Source organism: Phalacrocorax carbo, chromosome 6 (genome assembly GCF_963921805.1).
Source record: "Phalacrocorax carbo chromosome 6, bPhaCar2.1, whole genome shotgun sequence".
NCBI classification, from domain to species: domain Eukaryota; kingdom Metazoa; phylum Chordata; class Aves; order Suliformes; family Phalacrocoracidae; genus Phalacrocorax; species Phalacrocorax carbo.
In genome coordinates, this window is record NC_087518.1 from 31,454,243 (window position 1) to 31,477,379 (window position 23,137).

At 50.4% G+C, this 23,137-nt stretch overlaps 1 protein-coding gene across 1 annotated transcript in view; it reads right to left on the reverse strand.

Moving 5' to 3' along the window:
* Window positions 1-22,066, reverse strand: part of TNR (tenascin R) — a 34,297-nt gene extending 12,231 nt beyond the window's left edge. Inside the window, exons 1-17 of the mRNA XM_064454444.1 lie at window positions 21,610-22,066; window positions 20,947-21,502; window positions 17,789-18,265; window positions 17,072-17,335; window positions 16,137-16,252; window positions 13,452-13,602; window positions 10,581-10,850; window positions 8,589-8,774; window positions 5,573-5,662; window positions 5,197-5,460; window positions 4,286-4,552; window positions 4,058-4,177; window positions 3,380-3,523; window positions 2,617-2,736; window positions 1,889-2,032; window positions 1,150-1,280; window positions 19-151 (exon numbers count right to left, since the gene is read on the reverse strand). Of these exons, the coding sequence (XP_064310514.1) occupies window positions 19-151; window positions 1,150-1,280; window positions 1,889-2,032; window positions 2,617-2,736; window positions 3,380-3,523; window positions 4,058-4,177; window positions 4,286-4,552; window positions 5,197-5,460; window positions 5,573-5,662; window positions 8,589-8,774; window positions 10,581-10,850; window positions 13,452-13,602; window positions 16,137-16,252; window positions 17,072-17,335; window positions 17,789-18,265; window positions 20,947-21,442 (3,373 nt within the window). The 5' untranslated portion in view covers window positions 21,443-21,502; window positions 21,610-22,066. The remainder of the gene's footprint in view (window positions 1-18; window positions 152-1,149; window positions 1,281-1,888; window positions 2,033-2,616; window positions 2,737-3,379; window positions 3,524-4,057; window positions 4,178-4,285; window positions 4,553-5,196; window positions 5,461-5,572; window positions 5,663-8,588; window positions 8,775-10,580; window positions 10,851-13,451; window positions 13,603-16,136; window positions 16,253-17,071; window positions 17,336-17,788; window positions 18,266-20,946; window positions 21,503-21,609) is intronic.
* Window positions 22,067-23,137: the final 1,071 nt, after the last annotated feature.

The window sequence follows — 23,137 nt, forward strand, 5'->3', positions numbered from 1 at the left end:
CGTGGTGCAAGTCCTCACCTGTGGTGAAGGTGGTGGAGATGAAGCCACTCCGCATGGCATTTTGGGCAGCTTGCAGGCTCACGGTGTACTCTGTGGTCTCAGAAAGCCCCTCCAAGCGGATCCACGTGTCCTCAGCATCCACAATCAGCTCCTGAACATGAGTCCCAGAAGGAGGTAGACACCAAGAGCAACAGATAAGAAAAGCAATGGGGATCCTAAAGAGCAAGCGAGGCAGGAAAGGAAGCCACAAACTACTGCAGCCCTTGCTACCTGGCCAAGGAGTGTTGCATGTCTGCTTACATCCCTGGACTAAGTCAACATGAGGTCAATTAATATATTCAACCTTTTTAGGATGGTTTGGGTGGGAAAAATCTAGCTGGTTGGACACAGGACATTTAAACATTTGCAGTCTGTGTTCTCTATTTGCCAACTCTGTCAGGATTTGTGTGTCCTCGATACAGGGGATGACAGATTGCCCAAGCATTGCAGGAAGTAGAGCTGGCCAAACCTGGTTATCAGCCAGTTTTGACTCCGTCAAGTCCTGTCATGTTAATTTTTCTGGTTGTCAGCCAATGCCACATATCATTTTATTGAACCCCTTCTGCAAAGCTATTATCCTCTGGCCACTCAGAGCCATTCACACCAGCAAAGGAAATGAGACTCTTTGCGGTGACGTATTTCTGATAGCATTTGTAGTAGCTCTTCCGGACAGGCAGATATGGACACATTCATTAAATAATCAAATATATTGTATTGTGGGATTAATTAGCTGTCTTTACCTATCTTCCCTTTTGCAAGAAGGGCAAATGGCATTTTTAGCATCTCTGTTAATGGGATAATTTTCTCCTGCCTCAGCTTGCTTGATTTCAAAAGTTGTGAATTTGCCCTGTTTTTCCAAGATTTCCAGGCATGCTCTCTGTGCCCAGACCTGCAGGTGTGCATAAAGATTTTGCCCTAGGCAATCTTTTCCTGCTTTTTTCAATTGTTATCTAAAGTATTGTTTATGCAGAAAGTAACATCTGCCTTTCTGGTTGCTCCCTGACCTAGTGAGCATTGTTCTTTTCTTTATTTGGTTTCTCCTGCTCATTTCTCCACTGTCATGTTATTCCTTGACTTGATGAGCCTCTTGCTTTGTGAGGACTCACTCACCTTCCGGCTGCCATCGGAAGATCTGTAGATCATGATGTAGTTCTCCATCTCTCCCACAGGAGGCACCCAGGAGAGCAAGGCACTCCGTCGAGTGACTTCACTCGCAGTCAGATTAGTTGGAGGATCCAAAACTGCAAGGGTGGATAGGGACCTGAGGAAGTACAAGTCCTCACACATAACCACCCCAGCCCCGCTTCCCAACTCAGAACACTGGGATTCAGCCTTGCAACCCTGAGCTACAGCCCAAAGTCCATCCTCCCCCTCAATTTCCAGACCGCATCACCCATCCCCAGCCTTGAACAGAACTCTGCAAACCCTCTAAAAGTTTTTGTCCACCTGCATACTCTCTGAAGGGTAACAGGTTTGAAATGCATATACTATGGGCTCTGTCAAGTTTCTTGTAAGCAAAATGGGTTGTAGTGGTCTTCTAGACTATGGCCTTGTGCAAGAAAAAGACCTGGTCAAGGGTCATCTTGGGAAACCACATCCAGGTGAAATCAAAAAAAGGGGTGGATGCATGTTGAAAGACTGAAAATCATGGGTTATACTTGTTGTGGTTAAAATTCTGTTCTTGTGTTGTGCCCAACACTGGTATTTGCGTGTCCTTTTGGCACACAACAAATTCTACGCCCACATGTATGTGAAAAGGGCTTTGGCTTAGCCTTGCTGGCTGCTTTTCCTGGGGTGGATTTATGGCTAAGGGCATGTAAAAGGTAGTGGGGGAGGTCATTATACATACGAGTTGTAAAGTTGGTGCTGATGGTCTGGCTGGTGAGAGGCCCATTGGTGGCATACATAGAGACTGTGTAGGTGGTACTGGGCAGGAGGTTGGTCAGCTGGTACTCCTGGTTGACTCCATCCACAAGAATTGTTTCTCTTGCAGCTGTAAGCCAAAAGAGATGATTTAGGGTAGATATTCAAGGTGGTTCTCCAAAATGTGTCAAAGGATATGTCCTCACGATCAAAAGCACTTACACTGCTGAAACACCAGGAGCTATTTTGTGGCAGCTGAGCTGTAGTGGTGGTGTTTGTTCTGAAGGATGGTCTTAGTTTTCCCACAGTCCCTATATTAGCCTGATGCTTTCTTTCCCTTCAGTAGTGGCTTTCATGGCGTTTGCTGCCCTTTGAGTTTCTGTGGGATGGGTACTTGCTTGCCCCTGGACTGCTGCTAGTGGGTCAGTTAGTAAAGCGGGAGGATCCCAGTCCCCTCCTGTGTGGACTGCCATGCTCTGAGACTTGGTGAGAGGTGCTGCCAGGGGAACTGAATGGGAGGAGCTGGCATCTGAGGCTGGGGTACAGCCCTGCCACCTGCCAGCTGCTACCCTCCCTAAGCAAGGGCTCCTTCCCTACTCCCACCGCAGAAGGCACCCACTGAACCCCAGGCTTTGGGATGGGGGAGAAGTGGAGGTGAGCTGAAATGGAGCCCCAGCAAAGCTCACGGCAGATGGGTGGAGGGTTTTGGTGTACCTGCACGGCGTGTGAGGACGAGGACATAGCTCTCCACCTCTGACAGTGGTGGGTTCCACTGCAGCAGCGCCTCGGTGGGGGTGACGTTGGTGGCTGTGACCCCCAAGGGGACATCCATGGCTGCATGGGGGACATATTCAGAGATTCAGAGGCATAAAAGAGACTGGGCTATCAACTGGAAGGGCTTCTTGTGACCCATTGCTCGTGGTCCTGCTTTGCTGCTGAGGCACATGTGCCTGAAGAGGAGTTATTGCTGCCCTAGCTGGAGAGCAGAGATGTCACAGCTTGCGCTGCTCTGCTACCTGGTCTGCTCTTCCACTGTTTTCCTGATGCACAGCCTGGGATGTTAGGTGTTTCTTTTTTTTTTTTTTTTTTTAAGGTTCTGAGGGGTTTGGGGATAGCAGAAGGTTTTATTCTTGCAGCAGATGCTGTTTGTGTCAGGGCTTCCCCAGGGATTATTTCTGGAAATCTGTACTCCCTTTAGGAAAGGTTGTCATGGTTGCCCAACATAAATTCTCTGGCTTCCCCATGGCTGGTACACAGATTTATCACCCTCCCCCATGACTACCCATGCATATACAGGAAAAGCTTTGCTTAGACATACTTCAAAAGTCCACACTGGGCCCTTGTGAGCCTTGCTCATCCTCTCAAGCTTGCATCAGGCTGGCATGAGGTGCAGCTTTCTCTCAGCTGCCCGATTGCTAGTGCAAGCAGGGCCTGGGACTGTTTGATGGCTACCTACCTACCAGGACCTCCTTCCCACCTGTGTGCACAGTGATGGAAGCCACCTCACTCTCCTCCCGGCCCCGCACACTCTTCACGCCGATCTCATATTTGGTGGCGGGCTGCAGGCGGCGGAGGGCATATTCAGTGGCATCACTGGTGATGGCGGTGCTGTCTGTCCTCCCTGCAGGGGCAGAGCCAAGAGCTTTGGCACCATGGCTAGCCCTGCCCCTGGGGTACAGGAGGTGCTCGGGAAGGGAGGGCAATGCCAAAAGCCCTCTCCAGGGTTGATACTGCGGCTAACTGGGTTTTGTGCCTGTGGGTGTACACCTGTGTGCCCATCACTCTGCTGGCTCTACCTTTTCAGTATCGTAAGTGAAACTGGGGCTAAGGAAGGGAGATGAGCCAGGGGAGGCTGGTAAGGAAAGTGGGGTTTCAGGATCAGGCCCTGAATTAACCATCCCTGGGGAGGTCACGCTTGTGCCCCTCTGTGCTGAGCTGGCTCTTGGTTACAGTGGCCTTGCCCATTCTCATCCCAGACATCCCATCCTCCATCCCTGCAGCCTCTTGGTCCATCCCAGCTAACGGTGGTTTTTCCCGGGCCACTGGGCTGCTGCCTGGGGTGAGAATGACCTGGTGGCTTGCTCACAGCTGCAGATGGAGGGAGGGTTGGCAACTGCGAGCTCAGGGCATGAGCAAGAGCGGTCTGACCCATTACCTTCAGCGGCACGGTACGAAATTCTATAGTGGTCAAAGGCAGCGATGGGAGGGCTCCAGTAGACAGTCATGGACTCCTGGGTGACATTTCCCACCCTGAGGTCCTTCGGTGCATCAATCCCTAGTGAGATGGAGCAGAAAGCAAAGCTGTGGGAGGCAGGTCTGCTCCCTGTCCCCCTGCCCGCCCTCCCGGTGGGGTCCTGTGCCCAGCAGGGGGATCCCAGGGTACCTGTCGTGATGGAGCCCACAACAGGCTCGGAGCTGATGGCACCATGCATGGCCACCAGTGACACCAGATACTCTGTGGATGGCTGCAAGCCCATCAGGCTGGCATGCCTGCGGGTGCCGTCAAGCATGAGCTGCTGTGCCTCCTCCTCATCCCGGGGGCTGTAGGTGAGGACGAGGCGGTCTGCTGGTGGGGATGGATCACTCCACGTGACATTCACACTGGAGGATGTCAGCTGGGAAAAGTGGAGCTGTGTGATGGGCCGGGCCCCTGCAAGAGGGAGAGGAGAGATGTAACCCGACCATCTGCATATCCCAGCTTCCGCATTGTTACCAGCACTTGTATACCCAACAGAGGTGGAAAAGCTGCAGCTCTGGGCTCTCCATTGATCTGAAACGGTGCTGGGATTGAGAGGCAGAACTGGGAGGTGAAAAATGGTGTTTTTCTCAACTTTGCCTGCAAACACAATCCATCCCATACCCATATGGTGGGTGATGGGCCTGTCTCACTACAGATGGTATGAGCTGTCTGGCCTTCTTGACTGCAAGCTTTTCACACAGAGGTGCTTGTGAGGTCCCTCAAGGCTTAGTTTTTCCTTCTTTTGGACACAAAAACTACCCTGACCACAGAGGACAGCTGTTCCCCCAACTCTGCCTCTTCTGTATTCCAATACTTGCTTCCAGCCAAGCAAGTGTGCTCAGTCTGCTGTCCAGGGGAATGAGATCCCCATGCTGGTAGGGCCATCATCCTTCTGAGGTCCATAGACTTCCTCCCATGTAGATGGATTCCCCCCAGCTCTCACCCCTATCACAACCTCAAGAGTTTCGGTGCTGGGGACGCGGTGGGCTGGCAGCGGTGCCAGTGTGGGGCAGTGGTCTGTGCCCTCGGCCCTACCCCAACTTGTGTTTCTCTACCTGTGAATGCATCCACAGTGGCCTCCAGGCTCTGCTGGCGTCCCCTTTCTGCGATGATGGAGATGGTGTACTCTGTCCCTGGCTCCAGCTCCGAGAGGGTGAGCTGCGACTTGTCCCAGGGCACCGTCACTTCGGAGGCCATCCCCGAGGCAGGGGTGAAGGTGACACGGTAGTGGTCAATGGGACCTGTGGCTTTGGTCCAGGTCAGTGAGATGGAAGTCTCTGTGGAGGCTGTCACCAGGAGGTCCCGGGGGCTGTCAAGCTCTGTAGCAGAGGGTTGGTGCAGATCTTTGTCCCCATGCACAGACTGTCCCATAGGGATGTCTGAGCCATAGGAGACAGCTGTGCTTGCAGCATGCAACAAGGCCAAACTCACCAGTTCTGGCATTCATGGTTGCCGGCACACTCTGCTGGCTGCCCATCACGGCTGAAATCCCGATGCCGTACTCTGTCCCCGGCACAAGATCTGCCAGGGAGCGCAAAGGACATGAAGATGCATGAGAGCAGTGCCTGACTGGGTGGCCTCAGGATGTGACACCTCCCCCCCCAGCTGGGGACAGGGGGGACCCTCCTGAGCATCCCTGGTGTGAGCAGCCCTCCCACAGGTCAGAGGTTCCTCTGCACATTGGAGAAGAGCTGAGCCTTTTTAAAAAGCCCTATGGATGCCTTCGGACAGGGATTGTGGATTATTCTAGCTCAGAAATAAGTAATTTTTTAAAGTTGTTGTGAGGCCTGCTGTAATCGCTGGCATCAATACAGAAATTGTGTGTCTGTGAGCTGAGATGGGAACGATAAAGTAGCTATATTTGTCTCCAAATGGATTCAACATCAAATATTGTCACAGGGCTGGTGTCTCAAAGAGAAATAAATTATGCGGAGTAAATGAAATGCACATTAATTAGGGAAGGTGCAGTCTTTCTGGGAGCTGAATCAAGCGCAGCTCCTTGGGGTGGATGTATCCTGCACTGCCTTTCTCAAGGGACATGGGAATCAAGCTCATCCAGCTCCTTTCCTGCACACCTACTGCTGATCGCTGTTTTATCTCTGTGGAACATCTCCTGCCTCTGCCTGTCACTTCTGCTTGGCCGCTGATGGCTTCATTCCCCTCCTCCCTGTGCTTCATGGTCTTTCCCATGGGGTTAGAGAAAGCCATAAACCCTCCAGCCTGGCCTCACCCTGCCTTGTCCAGGGAGCGCATCACCTGAAGCCATCAAAACCTTCCCTGAGGGGTCAGGAGGGAGAGAAACCCCCATCCCCCGCTCCTCTCCTCTTGCTACGGTGCAATATTAGTGCTGGGGCAGGGGAGATGGACCCTCTTCGCCCCTGCCCAATAAGTGTCAGAAGTAACCCGGAAAGGAGGCGAAGCACCAGGGAGGAAGGAGAACAAGAAGGAAGAAATGAGCAGGAGCATTTAAAATGACGCCTTTTCTCTCCCAGCTCTTTTGGGTAGAGCAAAATTAGGGATATTTCTGTGCAAATGCTGATTTTTGCAGAGAGACATATGGGGCAGGGCAAGGCTTGCTGTATTTTTAAGCTTAAATCTTTGATAAGCTCTGCTCAGCACCGTTCCTCACTACTTTTCCTGAAAGCAGATGAAGGCAGCTGAAGGAATCACTGGTTGTGTTTACACTGTGGATCTCACTGTGTCTCGGGTGGCTGGAAACCCACTCCCATGGGCTTTGCATGTTGTGCAGCAAGACCTTGGAGGACAGGGCTACCAGATGCATAACAGACCTATGGGAGAAGCTCATGTGCCATCAACACTATGGCTATCCTGGATATATTTTTTTGCCAGCAGAATGCTTTTTGGGTTATTTTCTAGTATAACTAGATTTTTAAAAATTTGTTTGCTTATTACATGTTTATATACATGTATGACATAGTACCCTGTACCCTGGGAGCTGAAAGCAAGGCGCTTAATTGATGATGGAGGCACTATATAAAAATAGCTCACTGCTATCGACTTAAGCCTCTGTATCTCTGGAGCTTGCTCTGGGAGGACTTTCTTGTAGCCCTGCCTGAGTCTGGCAGCAGTCAGGCAGCACTGGTGCTGGCAGGTAGAGGCTTGGCAGTTTTTCTTATTTTTATTCAGAATAAAGAGAGCCTTCATGCTGTCCCTTCCTCTGAGGCAAGCTTGGGCTCTGCAGCAAGTGTCACTGCAGTTTAGGTCACTGGGGTAGTATTGCACCTCTGCCCCAGGGAGGAGGATTTGGCCCATTTTTAATGCTCCTTCTCACCTAGAAAGGCAGTAAAATGCCCAGAGGAAAGCTAGCAGGGGACCAGCACCAGGTCTACGATCCCTTGCTGTTCCCCTCCATCTCATTCCACTTCTCCATGCGCATCCTCATCATGAATGCAGCAGGAACTATCCCTAACATTTCTTTTTCCCACGTACCACATTTTTCAAGCTAACTGCTCTAATTGCTTTCCTGCCTTCCAGCCTTTCTTGTGACTTGGTGCCGCTCTGCCTGTAACTTGGCATTTGACTTTCCCACTGAACTTACTCCTGTAGGTCCATATGGCAGAGGTGCCTGAGCCCTCTTAGGGCTGGCGAGGTCCCAGGAGGGCAAAGACAGTCAGTGTGGAAGAACCTGGTGTCCTGCCATACTGAAGAGCTTCAAGTTGAACGAGTGATCTTTTTTGTGTGTGTGTAAGTCTTGCTCAAAAAATTTTGCTAAATTTTTTTTTTCTCAAAAAAATGCCACCAGAGCTGCAAATCTCACAGGAAAAGCAGCTGTAGTTGAAAAAAAGGAAACCAGATCTCACATGGTACTTTGTGGTGTTGCTGCAAAGGGTATTTGGGACTTCCCTGGCATGGGAAGTGGGTAGTGTTTGCAGCCCCCAGTGGCACCCCCTGTGCTGGCCTGAATAACGTACTGCCTGAGGGACTTGCTCAAAAATAGCGTCCTTGGGTTTGAGTCTGCTTTGTGCCCAATTTGGAAAAGGCAATGAACTTGGGCAGCCTGGAACCCCATTGCTGCCGATGGGGCATCAGCACCTGTGGCTCTTTCCCAGCAAGGAAAAAAACAGAAAGGTGAAATAATATTTTCATCTAGATCAGCCTAAAATGTCTTTCTCTCCCCATTTCTCACTTTGCTCCTTGCCAGCTCGGTTTGGGACTTGGACAGCCCCTTGCTGGAGGTGCATTGCTCGGAGGCACATCACGCAGCTTGTGGATAAGCAGTGCCCAAATCCAGACCCACAGAGGGGAAAATGAGCTTCATCCCAAGGAAAGCCTTCTCTCCAGTAACTAGTAAACTCAAAACAGCCTCAAATGTGTGCCAGCCTGAGTGCTACCAAGTGTCAGTGCTGTTTTGGGCTCTCCATTGTCCTACCTGCTTGCGAGGAGGAGGAGGAAGAGAGGGAGGAAGGGTGTGTGGGTGCATGCATACCTGTGAGGGTGGCCCGGGTGGTGGGACCAGTGTCCCGCGGCACCAGGACTTCATGGTAGTGCTCCCCGGCCAGGGTGCTGTAGACCACCCTGTAGCTGTGTGCCTCAGCCTCGCTGTTGTCCCAGGCAAGCTCAAGGCTGGCAGGCGTCCGTGAGCCCACCCGCAGGTTCTTGGGGGCATCTATCTCTGCATGACACAAGGGAGAGAGGCTCCGTCTCACTGCCAGGCACCAGGAACGCACCCCATAGTAGCCTTGGCACGGCTAAACAGCAGCGGAGGGGTACCCGGCTGTGATGTCCGTGAGGTCCCACGTGCGGTCCCTCCTTCCCTGGGCATGTCCCCGCAGAAAGGGCTGGAGCATCTGCTCTCACCTCCTGCTCAGCACAGACCCGGAGATGCCACCCACGAGACCGATGCGAGTGCTTCGGCATTCACAGCATCCCTCAGTAAGTCGCTTTGGGAACTAATTGCATGTTATTTGAAAAAGAAAAGTGTTTTCCCCCTATATTAGAGTAAGGAAAACTGAGGCAGCATGCATAAGAGAAAAAGGGGTCTGTAGCAGTAATGCATTGGCTTGAACTGCTCTTAGAAGGCCTCAAGTGTCTTTACAGGCTCATTCACGCTCAGATGTTTCCCAAAGGGTTTGTTTATTAGTGCTTCTGGGGCTGTGCACCAAATCCACTCTGGTTTGCACAATAAACCTCTCCAGTGAGCAATGGGTTGGTGCCAGGCAGGGGCTGGGCAGCAGCAGACAGGGGGTAATTACTGCTCCTTGATAGATCTGGGTTTAGGGGGAGGATTTTTTTATGTTGCCTTTCAGAAATAAAGGAAGGAAGGACAATGGAGCGAATCAGTCAGGTTGAACATCTTGTCTGAAATATATATCCATAGAGATATATACACACAAGTCACACACTGCAGTTATTGTAATAGGAGCCTAGTATCCACCAGTAACGTACATGACAAGTAATTTATATACCATAAACCAGCACTGAAATATGCACTCTACCTCTTCTTTTATGGCATGGTAAATTAAACCTGTTAGCCATCTGCAGGCTTAACATTAATTAAAGTTTTACCGACCAGTTAGGGTATTCAGAGAAGATATAAAATAAGATAACCACATTTCTGACTGGGCTGCTTTCAGCTGCTTGACTGCCGATTCCTTAGGTAATGCGTCTGCCTTGGCTCTCCATGCTGAATAGGAGCGAGCATCATCTTAAAGTCAGACCTGCTCTTTTGGTGCTTTTGAGAATTGCACGTTGATATATGGGTGCTGTTAAGGGTGTAAACTGCTGGGGTTTAAGGTTTTAGTCATGGGCTCAAGATAAACCGTGGGTCTGAATGGGCGCTGAAGGTGGTGGGGACATGTGTCACAGGCAGCAGCAAGTTCAGCCTTGATGCAGCAGGACATGGCCAAGGTGGGGTTTGCTCAGGGGTTTTCATCTAAATGCAGTTTTTTGAGTCATCTGCCTGGTTGCTGGCATCTGGGGTCACCTGGGGTGCCCTGGGGACCATGTGAGCATCCCTGTGGGTCATGGGGAATGATGGACATCCATTGCACTGGAGGTATAAGGGACTGAACAGAAACATAGGCACTACTGGAGGGGGATCAGAGGGTGGTTTGAGCTGTACATGTGTGTTTAGGGTGAACTGAATCATTTTCTCTGCCTTGCTCTGCACTAGGACCGTGATGGGATGTGAGACACCTTCATTCAGGTGTCTTCATTTGGACCTGCATCTTAACCATCAGGTTTTCATTGTGACACTTCCTCCCAGTACACCGGATTAAACCCCAGCTCACTGGTGCTGGGGGAAAACCAGGTACCACTAAATCCCAGATGCAAAAAAACCTTTGATTTGGCTCCGGATATGCAAAACCCCATGCTTGTTGCAGGGCAGCCCATCTGCAGCTTGCAGCAAGCCATCTGTCCATGCTTGCTGGAGGCTTAAAAATTCATGCCAGTTCTCCCAGCAAAGCCAGCTAGCTACCTGTGGTGAACTGGGCGAGGGCCGGCCGGCTCTCGTTGGCACCCCGGAGGGCGCTGACGGCGAGGCGGTAGCGGGCGCCGGGCCGCAGGGCCTGCAGGGAGTACTGGCTGAGGGGAGGCTGCAGGCGGAAGGTGGTCCTCCCCCCCTCCCCATCCGCCAGCCCGTACTTCAGCAGGATGGTGTCCACCTTGGCGCGGGGTGGTGTCCACTCCACAAAGGCCACTGTGTCGGAGACATCCCGCACCAGGATCTGCGTTGGGCCGTCGATGACTGCAGAGGAGGGGGGGAAATGGGCACCTGTTATTTTGGGAGAGGTGGATGGGGAAAGGTGGAAGCTTTGGGGACACCAAGTTGCAGGTATGCTTCAACCCAGCTTATAGAGTGGCCCAAATTAGCAGCTGGGGACAAGACAGAGAGGTGGCATGGGCAGGAGACATGACCCCCCACCCCAAGGTACTCAGGGGTTTTGGTCCTGGTGGGTTCCCAGTTCCTTGTCCCGGCCTCCTGGCTCTTTCCTGAATCCTGTCCACTTCACCGATGTCTCTCCCGAGCTGTGGACACCAGAGCAGGACCCAGAAGCTCTCCCATCGATGCCCATTACAGCTATAATGCAACTCATGCCCTTCTCTTGAGCTGCTTATTGGTGACAATTCCTCCCTGGCTTTTTCAGGTGACATCTACTAGGATAAATCCTCCTAAATCTAACTGCAGTCCACTTTCTTTGCTCCTAGATAACTGCTCATACTTCGTGATGCATCGAAAAACATACAGTTTTCTTTGTGCCCAGCACTTTGAGCCGTTCAAACTGCTCTTACCGATGATCTCCTTCCACTCAATTTACTCTTTTCTGAGCCTTTCTGTCACTGGCAAAATTTATCAGTAATGATATTATGTCTTTTGAAAGGCGTTGACAATGTGTTAAATAATGTGGGGCCATGGACTGTTCCAAGCATCAAGAACTGAGGAACATCTTTAGAAATGTTCCTGCTTCGGTGCCAGCTCCTGGTTTGTTAAGCTGAGGGATCAGCTCGTAAAGCTGTTGATGTTTTAGTAGTGGGGAGAGAGGATAAAATGCAACTGTTCTGGAAAGTCTTCATAACTACCTGGGTGTGGGGCAACAGTGGGTGTCCAACAAAGCCTCTCAGATAAAGGGGTTTTAGCTAAATTCATGGGAGACCATTTTGAACATTTCTGCTTTATTTTGCAGAAAATTGTGCCCTTCCCTCCTCAGCATCCCCCAGCACTTGACCTCTGCAAATCATGGGCTCAAGCCCAGGTGATGGATGCTTTGAGTCCAGCAGGACCTAACCGCTGCATGGATGGACAGATGGACCAAGCCTGGCCATCGCTCCTGTGTCATGGCAAAGCTGATGCATGGAGCCTGCTGGGCAGCCCATTTTATCACTTACATGATCACAAGGTGGGTGAAAAAGCCCAGGCTGGTTTTGTAATTGAGGCTATACTGCATGCAAGTACATCTAATATACTGTATATATTAGAAAAAGATGGTATATAATAAGGATATGTGGAATGCTGCACCCCAGGGTGGGAAGTTTTCGGGGAGATGTGTGTGGGCAGGGATGGGAAGGGCCAGGAAGAGTTAGAAAAAAAACCCAACAAACAGTAATAGAGAAGGGAGGACAGCTGGGAAGCAGGGTGTTTAGGTAGGAGCTGGACATCCAGCTTGGTCAGGACCAGCTCATGCTTATCCAAACCCAAAATCTCCAGCTACCTCAGTCATCCAGGTGATGCTAAGGAACATCAAGTTCTACTTCGCTGTGCAGCATGAAACCAAGCCTTTGCTGCTCAATGCCAGCACAAGGTGTTGAGGCAGAATGAGGATGATGGGGCAAAGCTATGGGGGTGCTGCAGAGATGCAGACACGATAGCACGGGGACGCCTTCCAGAGCAGAGAGCTGGGAGTCTACCACTCCCTCTGTGCTCCCCTGAAAAGGTCAGCCACTGAGTTGGAAGCTCCAGCCTCTCTATTTTTGCTGACTTCCTAAGGAAAGGAAGATTTGGACTTGACCAGGAGATGTCTCTGTTAAGCCATGTCGAGCTAAGCGTGGGGGCAAAGCTGGAGGTAAGGACTGTGCTGAGGAAGCTCAGACCTGCAGCAAGCTGCTGCTGGTAGAGGGACCCTCCCTTCACTTTCACCGTTGCCTCAGATTAGCAGCCTGGAGAGAGCATCACCTCATTATAACCCTCCACCAGCTATTTAAATGCTGTTTCCCTTTGCAACAGCTTGAATGGAGGTAGATGTCTGCCTGGCTGCCAATGCAGACTGCAGCAGATCTGGCATGGAAAGCCTCTTCGTTCCAGTGAGCTCTGCTTGTTGCCCCATCTCCTTCAGCAAGGAAAAGACCCAGCTGAATTTCCTCTAGCCTACGGGATGGATCAGTGATGGGGCAAATAAATTGGTTAGGAGGGGATGAGTTGTTGCTCCTGGTTTGGCCTGATTTGCCTGAATTGGTGGGAGTAGAGGGCATTTTGTATCACAAAAGCAGGTGGGAGTCTTAATCTGTTATATATGAGAAGGCAATACATTTATAGAGCTGTTTCTTGGCGATGTCTAGCCTCTGATATTAGCAGGGAAAAGGAATTTATCCAGCCATATAATAAAAGCGGACCTGATCCTTTGCTCCAACACCATTAACCTCGCCACAGTTTCTGTGCTCGCAGCAGTTTGGGAGAAAGAGGGACAAAAAACTGCATGAGGAGCTGTTGCTTCAATGCACCTGTAGCTTGGGGAGTCGGGTGGTGCTAGTTTATTCCTGCCCATGCAGTGCTGAGCCACTCTTGCTGCTTTGACCTTATTTTGGGGACCAAGCCCGGGGCGCTGCTGTGCTGCCCAGGGCTGGGCTCACTCACGGGTTGAGATGCTGTTGGAGGTGGGAGGGCTCCTGGCTTGTTCCTTGAGGGCCACCACAGTGACGGTGTACTCTTCACCTGGCTTCAGCCCTGTCTGGTTGAAGGTGGTGACGGTGCTGGGGAGCTGGGCAATCATGCCGCCCTCATTGTTCTGTTGGGGAGCAGAAATAACCATTAAAAAAAAAAAAGAAAAGGTGTTTCTGGTGTTTCTGGGGGACTGATGCATGGAGGGGAGGTGCCCCCACATCACATCCTTCTGTGTCCAGTTCTGCACCCCCGAATTGCATCCTCACCCTGGCACATCCCTCCATGGAAGTGCAGAAACCAAGGGTGATGTCCCCCACCAAGCATGGAGCACTTATGTTGTTGGGCTGAAAAATCCTCCCACATCCCTTCTTTTCTCCCCCTCCGCTTCTGTATTTTGCCGTGTGTGTGTGCTGTTCTTCAGAAGAGAAAAGATAATAAAACCAAAGCCTGGGCTGGACTCCTTTTCCCTGCTATTCAGGTGCCAGGAGCCTTCTGTTGTTCATATATAAGTATGAAACTGTAAGGTCTTTATTTCATCATCCACTGCTTTTTAAGTATCTTTATTAGACTCATTATAATTTGCGGTTTTGCTCTGAAAAACTGAAAGGCTTTAAGCAACAGCAAATGTCACCTTTCCTGCCTGTGTTTGGACAAAGGATCTTTTCTTGCTGCTGTCTTCACTAATAACATGCTAAACAAATCTTTGCACATAGCTCTCAATTCATATTCATCTCTTTTCCCATTAAACAGGAAATCTTCCATTTTAGCTGTAAATTGCCAACTTACCTTTCCTAATTTTCTTTTCTAAATCTGTCTTTGCTTCATCTTTCCCCTCACCTCCCCAGTGCATACAGCAGACAGGCAATCCCTGCCTGACCCTGATTTTGGGGTGGGGTGAGAGCATCGCAGGGACAATGGAAGGAGGATGGTACGAGCATCCTTGTGGAAACACAGAGGACTAAATTAGCATCCTCTTGCCCAGTTTTCAGGAAGACAGAGTGCGCTCGATTTTGCTCATAATGGTTATTTTTGATGCTGCTGTTATAACTCTGTTTTTTTCATGTTGAGGCCTCTTGGACTAGGTTTTGGTTTTATTTGGGGTGCAGCAATGGTTTAGTGTTTGCCCAAGTAAGCGTGGCTTCCAGGCAGCGAAGGAGACAGCACCCTCTGCCTTATTTTAGGAGAAAAGCTGGTGATGGAGGATTGAGAGAATCCAATTTTGGCAGCGGATGGGCAGGATCATGACTGTGTCTTTGTGGTGCAGGACCATGTGCTTGACTGACGGATGCGGGAACTTCAAAGTCCTGTGAGCTACATTCCTTCTCTGCCCCAAAAACATCCATTCAGGAACAGCCATCCTTTTGCACTTTATATCTTCCTTTAAATTCTGAAATGTTTCTGCGTGGTTTTAAGTTTTAAGCTTAAAAACAGAAACGGGGCCATCAGTTTGTATTTATCAGTGAGAAAAACCTATCGCTGATGATGCCATGGGGACAAGTTTGCTTCTATCCTGGCAATTTCTCACCCTAAAATGGATATATCTCCATTTATCTGCTTCAGGGGATGCTGTTGAGCTTAATTCCCGAGTATCAGTGAAATGTTTGAAAGATAGCTATTTTTTGCTACCAAAACCTCTTCCCTGACATTGCCTTATTGTTTTGGCTTTTATCCTGATGGTGAATGAAAATTACCCCAGGGTTTATACCTGCAGTACCTGAACTTTTACTTCCGATGCAATTTGTGTATGGATGTAACCAAAATTGCATCCAGATCCTTCCAGACTTCTTGGAAGTGAGGGAACGAGTTATTTAAGCAATCAGGCCCTTGCTTCATGCTGTGTAATGATATTTTATATTTAAGAGCATTTAAAACTTTGGAGCCAAGTTCTGCATTTCTCCACTGCCCAGAGCTGCCTTTGACTCCAGTGAGGGTTTTGTACAAGTGAAAACGGCATAATTGAGCCCTTAATCAGCATTTCTTTTACTGCTGGGGATTGCAAGCTCTTGTAAAGAGGCTCCATATACAATTGAAGCTATACTTATGGCAAAATGGTGTAGAAATTATGAATATAGATGAAATGATGTACAATTTTTGTTGCCGCACATAGAAAATATGCGATATTTAGGGCAACATTTTCATCCTTTCATCTTTTCTGGCACGAATTCTACCTGTTCATCACTGCGATTAAAATTCTGTGGCAGGAATTAGCTGTGCGTGTGACTCGGGGACGCTGAAGATTGTCTGAGAGCCGGCGGCTCCTCAGTTACTTCCAGGCTGCTTTGGGTAGCTTAGCATGCAGAGGGAAGGGGTGAGGAAGAGGAGGAGGAGGAAGAGTCACAGTAAAGGAGATGGAAGGGAGAAAGGGGGCAACAGCAAGAGGCAGTAATGCTGGAAGGTTTACTTATTTATATGCTCATCTCTTGATTTTATTGGGGAATATCTTTAACATGTATGTTTTGACACCAAAGACTACTGGGGAAATGCAAGCTGGCAATTTGAGATTGAGGCGTTTGGGGTTGTCTGATGTGAAGCACACAGAATGCAAATAGAGGTCGGGGGTTTTTTGGGGGTAACTGGAAGCTAATTTAGGGTCCACTTGCTCAGTTATTTTAGGGTGATCAGGTGTAGCATGTGATGCCATGTGTGTGGTGGTGGTACCTTGGGAATGAAGCTGATCTCCCAGCCGTCAAAGGGGAAAGAGAAGGGCTCCCACTGCACCTCTGCCGTCGTCTCTGTGATGGTCTTGAACTTCAGCCCCTGTGGCGTGGCAAGGTCTGGAAGGGAGCAGGGGGTGCTGAGCAGAGCAGGACGGGTGTGCAGGCGCCGCCCGCCCCCACCCTGCTCCCTGCAGCTATTTCATTATCTGAGCAATGAAAACGGGCCCCTTTTGGTAGCTGTTAGCAGAGTTATTACCCCTTTGTCCCCACTCCGTGTGGGTTAGAGGGGGAGCAGGAAAATGCCTGGGCTGCTGGCCACCACAGTATCCCTTTGCATTGTGCCTAACTGCACCATGTAAACAAAGTGATGGGGTTGCAAAGGGGGTGCCTGGATAGTTTATGTTTCCCCCTGCCCTCTGTATCTTTGGTTTCTGAGGATCCTTTCAGGAGGTTGCCATTAGAACTTGATAGTCTTGTTTTCCTCTGTGCATCATGGTCCTGGTCAGGACTATATATATCCTGATGCATAGCAGCATCCCCTCTCTGCTGCACTATTACCTACGTCATTGGGACTCACCACAGGGAACCCATCCAGGATTGGGAGTAGAATGTATGACTTCTGTGATATATTTCAATATTTTCTATGGGCAAAAAGATATTTTGGGCCATCTTCTGGGGGCTTAAATCAAACGCTGAAAGTTTCTTTGATTTTCAGTCATTCGGATTTTCATCCAAACTGAGTCTTTATGCAGAGAGTGGACACATTTCCCCTTTCCTATATCCCCATATAGATATAAATGGGGATAAAAGTATCCCCAGTATTTTTTTGAAGGCTCAATTTCTGCTGCTAGAAGGATTTTATGGAAAATGTGGGTCATCTTGAACATCACCTCTGGTTATCCGGGTATCAAGAGATAAGTGTAGCAGGATACTTACTGGTCATCACCTTGGAGGTAACAGGGGTGCTCAAGACATTGCTGATGACCGCGTAGATGCTGATGTTGTAGGCAACACCTGGCTCCAGCTCTGTGATGGTGATGCTGCTACTGTCCCCAGGCACCCGCTGCTGGAGCTGGGTGCCCCCTGGCCCCGCTGGCTGGTATGAGATGACGTACTCAGTGACTGCCCCAGGGCTGTCCCATGCCAGCTCGATGGAGCTGTCGCTGACTTCCATCACTCGCAGGTTTTCGGGAGAAGCCACTGATGGGAAGGGCAGAGGTAAGGAGAGCATCAGGGTGTGCGTAGCTTATCCTCCTGCCTGGCTGTGGGGAAGGGTGTGTGGGTCTGCTTGTGGGGCATGGGTACAGGCTTTGGTCTGGGGGTTATGTGCTATCTGTGGTTGTTTTAAATGCTATAGCAAGGCAAAGGCTGAGGAGAACCTGACTGCAGCTTCTGTTGCACCAACGGTTTACCACTGATATTGGGACAATCCTGGCTTTTTGCTCACCTCCCAAACTTTTAGCTGTGGCGTCTCTTGGGGCAGGGACAACAGGGAGGCAGTCAGACTGTAGGGCCTGAACAGGTCCTGTGTGACATGCTTTGCCAGGTATGGGTTCCTCCCAGGCTTTGTGGTGCTCCTATGGGGCTGTGGGCACCTTGAAGCCCTTACTCATACGTTAGGGTCTGTCTCTCCCCATGCATGCTCCCCACTACCTGCCGAGCAGTCCTGCCCTTCGTAGCCTTCCTCGCAGACACAGAGACCGTCCTGGCAGACCCCACGACCGCTGCAGGCATTGGGGCAGTGCAGCCACCCGCAGTCCTCGCCGGTGTAGCCCTCTTGGCAGATGCATGTGCCGTTGGCGCAGTGGCCCTTCCCTGAGCAGTCGCGGGGGCACCGCAGCTGGGAGCAATCCTCCCCGATGAAACCCTCCTCACAGACACATTCACCGTCCACGCAGAGCCCACGGGAGCCGCAGCCAGCAGGGCAGCGGAGCTGGGAGCAGTCCTCACCCCCGTAGTCATTGTCGCAGATGCATTGGCCCTCCAGGCAGACTCCACGGCTGGAGCAGCCCCGGGGGCAGCGGGGCTCGGAGCAGTTGCTGCCTGCCCAGCCCTCCATGCACACACAGCTGCATGACTCCAGGCTGAAGTTCCCGTGGCCGCTGCACTGCGGGGTGTAATCCAGCTGCCCTGCAAGGACGCGGGACCGAGGGTCAGAGCCCACCAGCCGGGAGGTGGAAAAAGGTCAGCATTGGCCCTGGGTCAGCCTGTTGATAGGCTGTGGGGAGGTGGGCAAGATGTGGGGCAAGTACGGGATAGTCCTCCCTCTGGTTGAGCACACCCAGCTCTGGCAAACTGGGGGCTTTGGGGCTGGCAGGGGCAGAATTGGTGATATGGGCTTGGGTGGGTCCCCAGGAGTTTGTCTGTCCCCTCAGGAATGTTGGCCTCCATGGCTATGGGTGCTATCAGCCTTGCTGGGGTACAAGTGCTCCCTCTGGTTTTCTTCAGCTCAGTGCTCAGTTGATGGAGCCCCCCTAGACCACTTACTGGGAAATAGCCTTCCCTGGCCAAACTCTCTGCACCAGCCATGACTCCTGTTGTGTCCTCTCCACCCACTGTTCCTTTTTACAGGTGAGAGTTGAGAGGTCCCAGTCTGCTCGCTCCCTCTCCTACAAGAAACAGGTATGTACCCAAAGACATCATCTTCATCCCTGTCCTGGTAAGCCTGATCAAGACAGAGTTGTTGGCTTTGCACAAAGTATCACAGGTTTGGGCATGCTGGGTTTGTGGGAAAGTGGGGAAAGCACGCAGCCACTATGGCCACCACCTCTAAAGTCCCACCTTTACCTGGCAGCCTTGCACAGGATGCTCTGGGGTGAGGAGGGATGGATGGGGATGAAGGCACCAGTCACTCTGACATTGCCAACATTCCCCTCTTTTGCCCCTCAACATGGACCCACAGCTCCAGCTTAGGGTTATGAACGGAGGAAGAACAGAATCCCTTTCTGTGCTTCCTCCAGCCCTCAGGAAAACTCTGCACCACGAAGACCCCAAGCCACAGGACATTTTGTCCCCCAACTGTTTTCCATCCTAGCTGAGCTACCTGAACAGCTTCTCCGATGGGTGGTGCAGCAGACACTCATGTAAAAGGGGTTCAGTTACATGCTGTGCCAGACAGACCTGTTTGAGTTACTTAGCAGGATGCTTCCCATCTAAACTTTGAATACTGAGAATGACGATCAGAACTCAGCCTCTAGTTAAGTTATCAAAAAAGCAGAGAGGATGCTTGTAAGTGTGCTGGAAGAGAGCAACTTTCCATGGGGAAATGCCTCAGGCAGTAGGGTAGGGAACCTGATCTCCTCTGGTGCAGTGAATTGAAAGCAACTTCTGTTAAATGAAATTACTCCAGTTTTAGCTCAGTGTATCTGTGATTGGAGTGAAGACTCCACCAAGCAATGAATGTTTAATGGGACTGTCGGCGTATGTTGCAAGTAACCCAGATAGGCCCATCAGAGTTTAAAATTAATTCCTTTAGAACAGGTTTTTCCTACTGACGTGATTTTAACCCTTGCTTTGGACACAGTGTGGCATATGTGGGTGTTTTCCATTTCATCTTTTTTTAACGCAGCTGATGAGTGTCGCATTGTGAGGGGATGCAGGCTGAGCCTGTGGCTGGAAACGCACTGACTTCCACTGGCTGCATGGGAGATGTCAGCCTGAGACAGCCGCTGCGTGGGCCATCCCAGTTTTTCCCTCCCCAATCCACACGCCCTTGGTCCAACTCTGTGACCTGAGTGTGGGTTGTTCCCATTTCACTTTAATGTGTCCTCAACATACAGGAGCTGGAGTGCCACCAGAAAAATCACTCTAATAGCTGCAAAACTTTAAAAAGGGCAGGAGGCATTGGGGGGAAAAGGGTTGCTTTTAATTTTTCATCTTCCCTGTGGTTGTTCTTGGCCTGAAAAGCTGTTTTCCCCTGGAAAGATGCCCTGTGCAGCTCTCCTTGCCAGGTGGCTTTTTCCCGCGAGGAGCTTTGGTGCGTCAGAGCCCCAAGCAGGGCTGGGCTGCATGAGGGACAGATGCCATTTGGTTCAGTCCCTTTTAGTGATCTTCCTGAGATGTGAGGAAGACCATCAGTATTCTAGCTCCCATGCTGTCAAAATGCAACCTCTAGCCCAAACTTTTCTTAACCCATCTCATTTCAACTGCATGCTGCTTCCCTGGCTCTGCAGAATGGCTGCAGTGAAACGAGGGGCTGTCCTTGATGGGGTAACCCTAATGGGGGCTCTCAGACAGCTTCATGAACCGCAAAGATAGTTATTCAGATGAAGTATCCTGTTGATGGTTTTGTGCATTTGTTATAGATTTTGTTTGCATTTTTCATGACAACATAAGTTATTGCCTGTATTTATTTTTTTTTTTCATACACATTCACTCCTGCAGAGAAGATGAAGGGACTTATTGCCAGCTCCCACGGTGCTGCCTTCAGCCCAGGGACAGCTTAGGAAAGCAGCAGCTATGACTCTCCTCCCTGTCCCATGCGCAGTGCCAGGTTTCTAACAGCATTGCAAGGACTGCAGGGTTGGGAGATCACCCTGCTCAACCCTTACCACTGGTAATTTTATCTGTAATGGGGCTGTTATGGGGTTTTTGTAGCGAGCAGGGCATGGGGGCTCAAGTGACCTAATTCCTTCTTTCTGCCTTGGAGTACCTAACCTGGGCTTTTCCCTAAAGTGACAGCCACACCATGGGTGAACATAGGTTTTTCTCCATTGCCACTCTGAGTGGCATCACCAGTTTTGTATTTATTTCTCCTGCCTCTTGCTCAAGCCCTCAGTCCCCAGCAAGAGCTAACAGCATGGCATTACTACCTGTGGCTGCATTTTCTTGGCAGCAATTGGAGTTGCATTGGTCCCGGAGCATGGAGACCTCCCTCTCCAGTATCTCAATCCTGCTCAGCAGCTCCTGCAGGGACGGGAGGGAGGTGGAGCACTTGCAGGCCTGCTTGGGCAAGTTTATCCTGTGGGTGAAGGTGACCTGGCTCTCGCTGTCAGAGGTCTGCTCCGCATACTCCGCCAGCCGGTCGTCTTCTGAACTCACCTCCTCGGCTGAAGACTTGAACATTGACGAGCAGCAGCTGTCCAGGGGGATGTTGATGTTGTAGATGTGGTGGAAGACCATGGGCTGCTCTTTGATGGGTGGGCTGCAGTTGGCAGGGCCACTTTCCTCATCCACTGCCGGCCTCTCAGCTGGCTCTGTTGGTACCTCCAGCCGACACTCGAAAGGTTTAAGGACGGCACCCAGCAGGAGCAGGTTGAAGCTGATGAGCACATTCCTCAGGACTGGGTTTTCACTGTCAGTCCCCATTTTCTTGGGAGCGGGAAGAGCCTTCTAAGCCAGCCGTGGTCAACCAAGCACGGGGAGGACCTGGGGACACAGAAGAAAAAGAGCAAGGTTGTTTTTATCCCTGAAACTGTGCACAGCTTAGGGAAGTCCTTCTGGGCAAAGTCATCCAGAGAGATGTGGGGGCTGACTTGACCCATGCACAGTCCTGCTGGCTTTGGTGGAGCCGAAATCAGCCCCAGGTGGAGCCCATGGCTAGCGGGGAGACCTGCCATAGCCCCTTGAACAGTGACGGGGCAAATTCTTGTTGCTGTTTTTTTTTTTTTTTTTTAAGGAAACAGTTAATCTGTAACTAACAAAGCACTGAATACATGGTTTCCCTGTGTGGGATCTACTTTCAGTGCCACATCAGAATGACGTGTAGGGTCCAAAGGGCTAACACATGGGTGATGGGTGATGTAGCTCTCCTTCAGTTCTCTCCCCTGCCCCGGGAGCTTTGCCTGCAGATGCTAAGTTTCCTCCAGTAGCTACAGGAACAGCAGCCTTTATGTTAAAACACTGTTAAATTACACCACACAGGCTCCAGCTTGTTCAGGTTGATGTTCTGAGCAGACAAATCCCTTCCATTAAAGTCGCTTCACCCCCTGCCCGTGCTCTGGATTATGGGTTAACCTTGCCTTCATTTGGAACAACACAACTTCTTATTCCAGTATTGATCGCAGGCCCCCGGGTGGTAATCCAGCCTCCTAGGACCACATTTATCTCAAGCCTAAAATCACTGGCGCCAGCCTGGTTGCGCTGGGGACAGATTCATCCCCTTTACTCTTGTCAGGACTATTGTGTGCTGACCAGTGCTTAACGCCAACCAGTTTGCCATGAGGAATCACTGCCTGGTCTGTCAACAGTGCTAATGGGCAGGCGAGGCTGTGCCTGCAATGTCATTGCACCCAAAAATACCATTTGCCATGTGTTTTTTTTTGGAGGAAGTACTTTACCTGCAGTCCAAGAGGGATTGCTGGAGTGTGGCTGCTCTTGGGGCATGTTGTGCCTTGGTTAGAGGCTCTCAGCTGATCCCTGGCACTGCTTCGTTGCTGGGACAGCTACTTAAATATTTCCAGCTAATAGTTGCAGATGCTTGATTGAATTTCTCACAGCATTTTAGGAAGGAATGTAAATTGCCATGTTTGCAGCTCCCTACCTGTGTTGGGTTTGCAGGACTTGGACCGATGAATGCTGCCGATGTGCTTTGTGGTTCCTTCTGTACCAGCAGTGCAAAAGATGCAGCAGGCATATTAAAACTGGTCATCAGGCTCTTTACAGTGCCAGTAAAAAGATTCAAAGAGCTGAAGGTTTCCTCACTGCATCACCAGAAACTTTACCAAAGCTCCAAGAAGTTGTGGGGTTTAGGTATTATTCAAAGCCAGGACATGGCTTTTGCAGTGCCCAGCCTTAATTCATAATTAACTTTACTAAATCTGTATTTAGTACCATTAATAATGCCGAGTTCAGACTCTAAGAGGGCTTATCCATTCATACACATTTTAAGACTATGAATAAACACATGGGTCCATGTAGGTTAAGAAGGACTTAAAACCTCGAGGACTTAAAACCCCTGAGCACTGGGTGACCTGTTTGGATGGACCTGCCTTGAAGGACCACTATGTGGAGAGGGGCAAATTGCCACATCTGCCTTTTTTTTTTTTTTTTTTGGGGCCACAT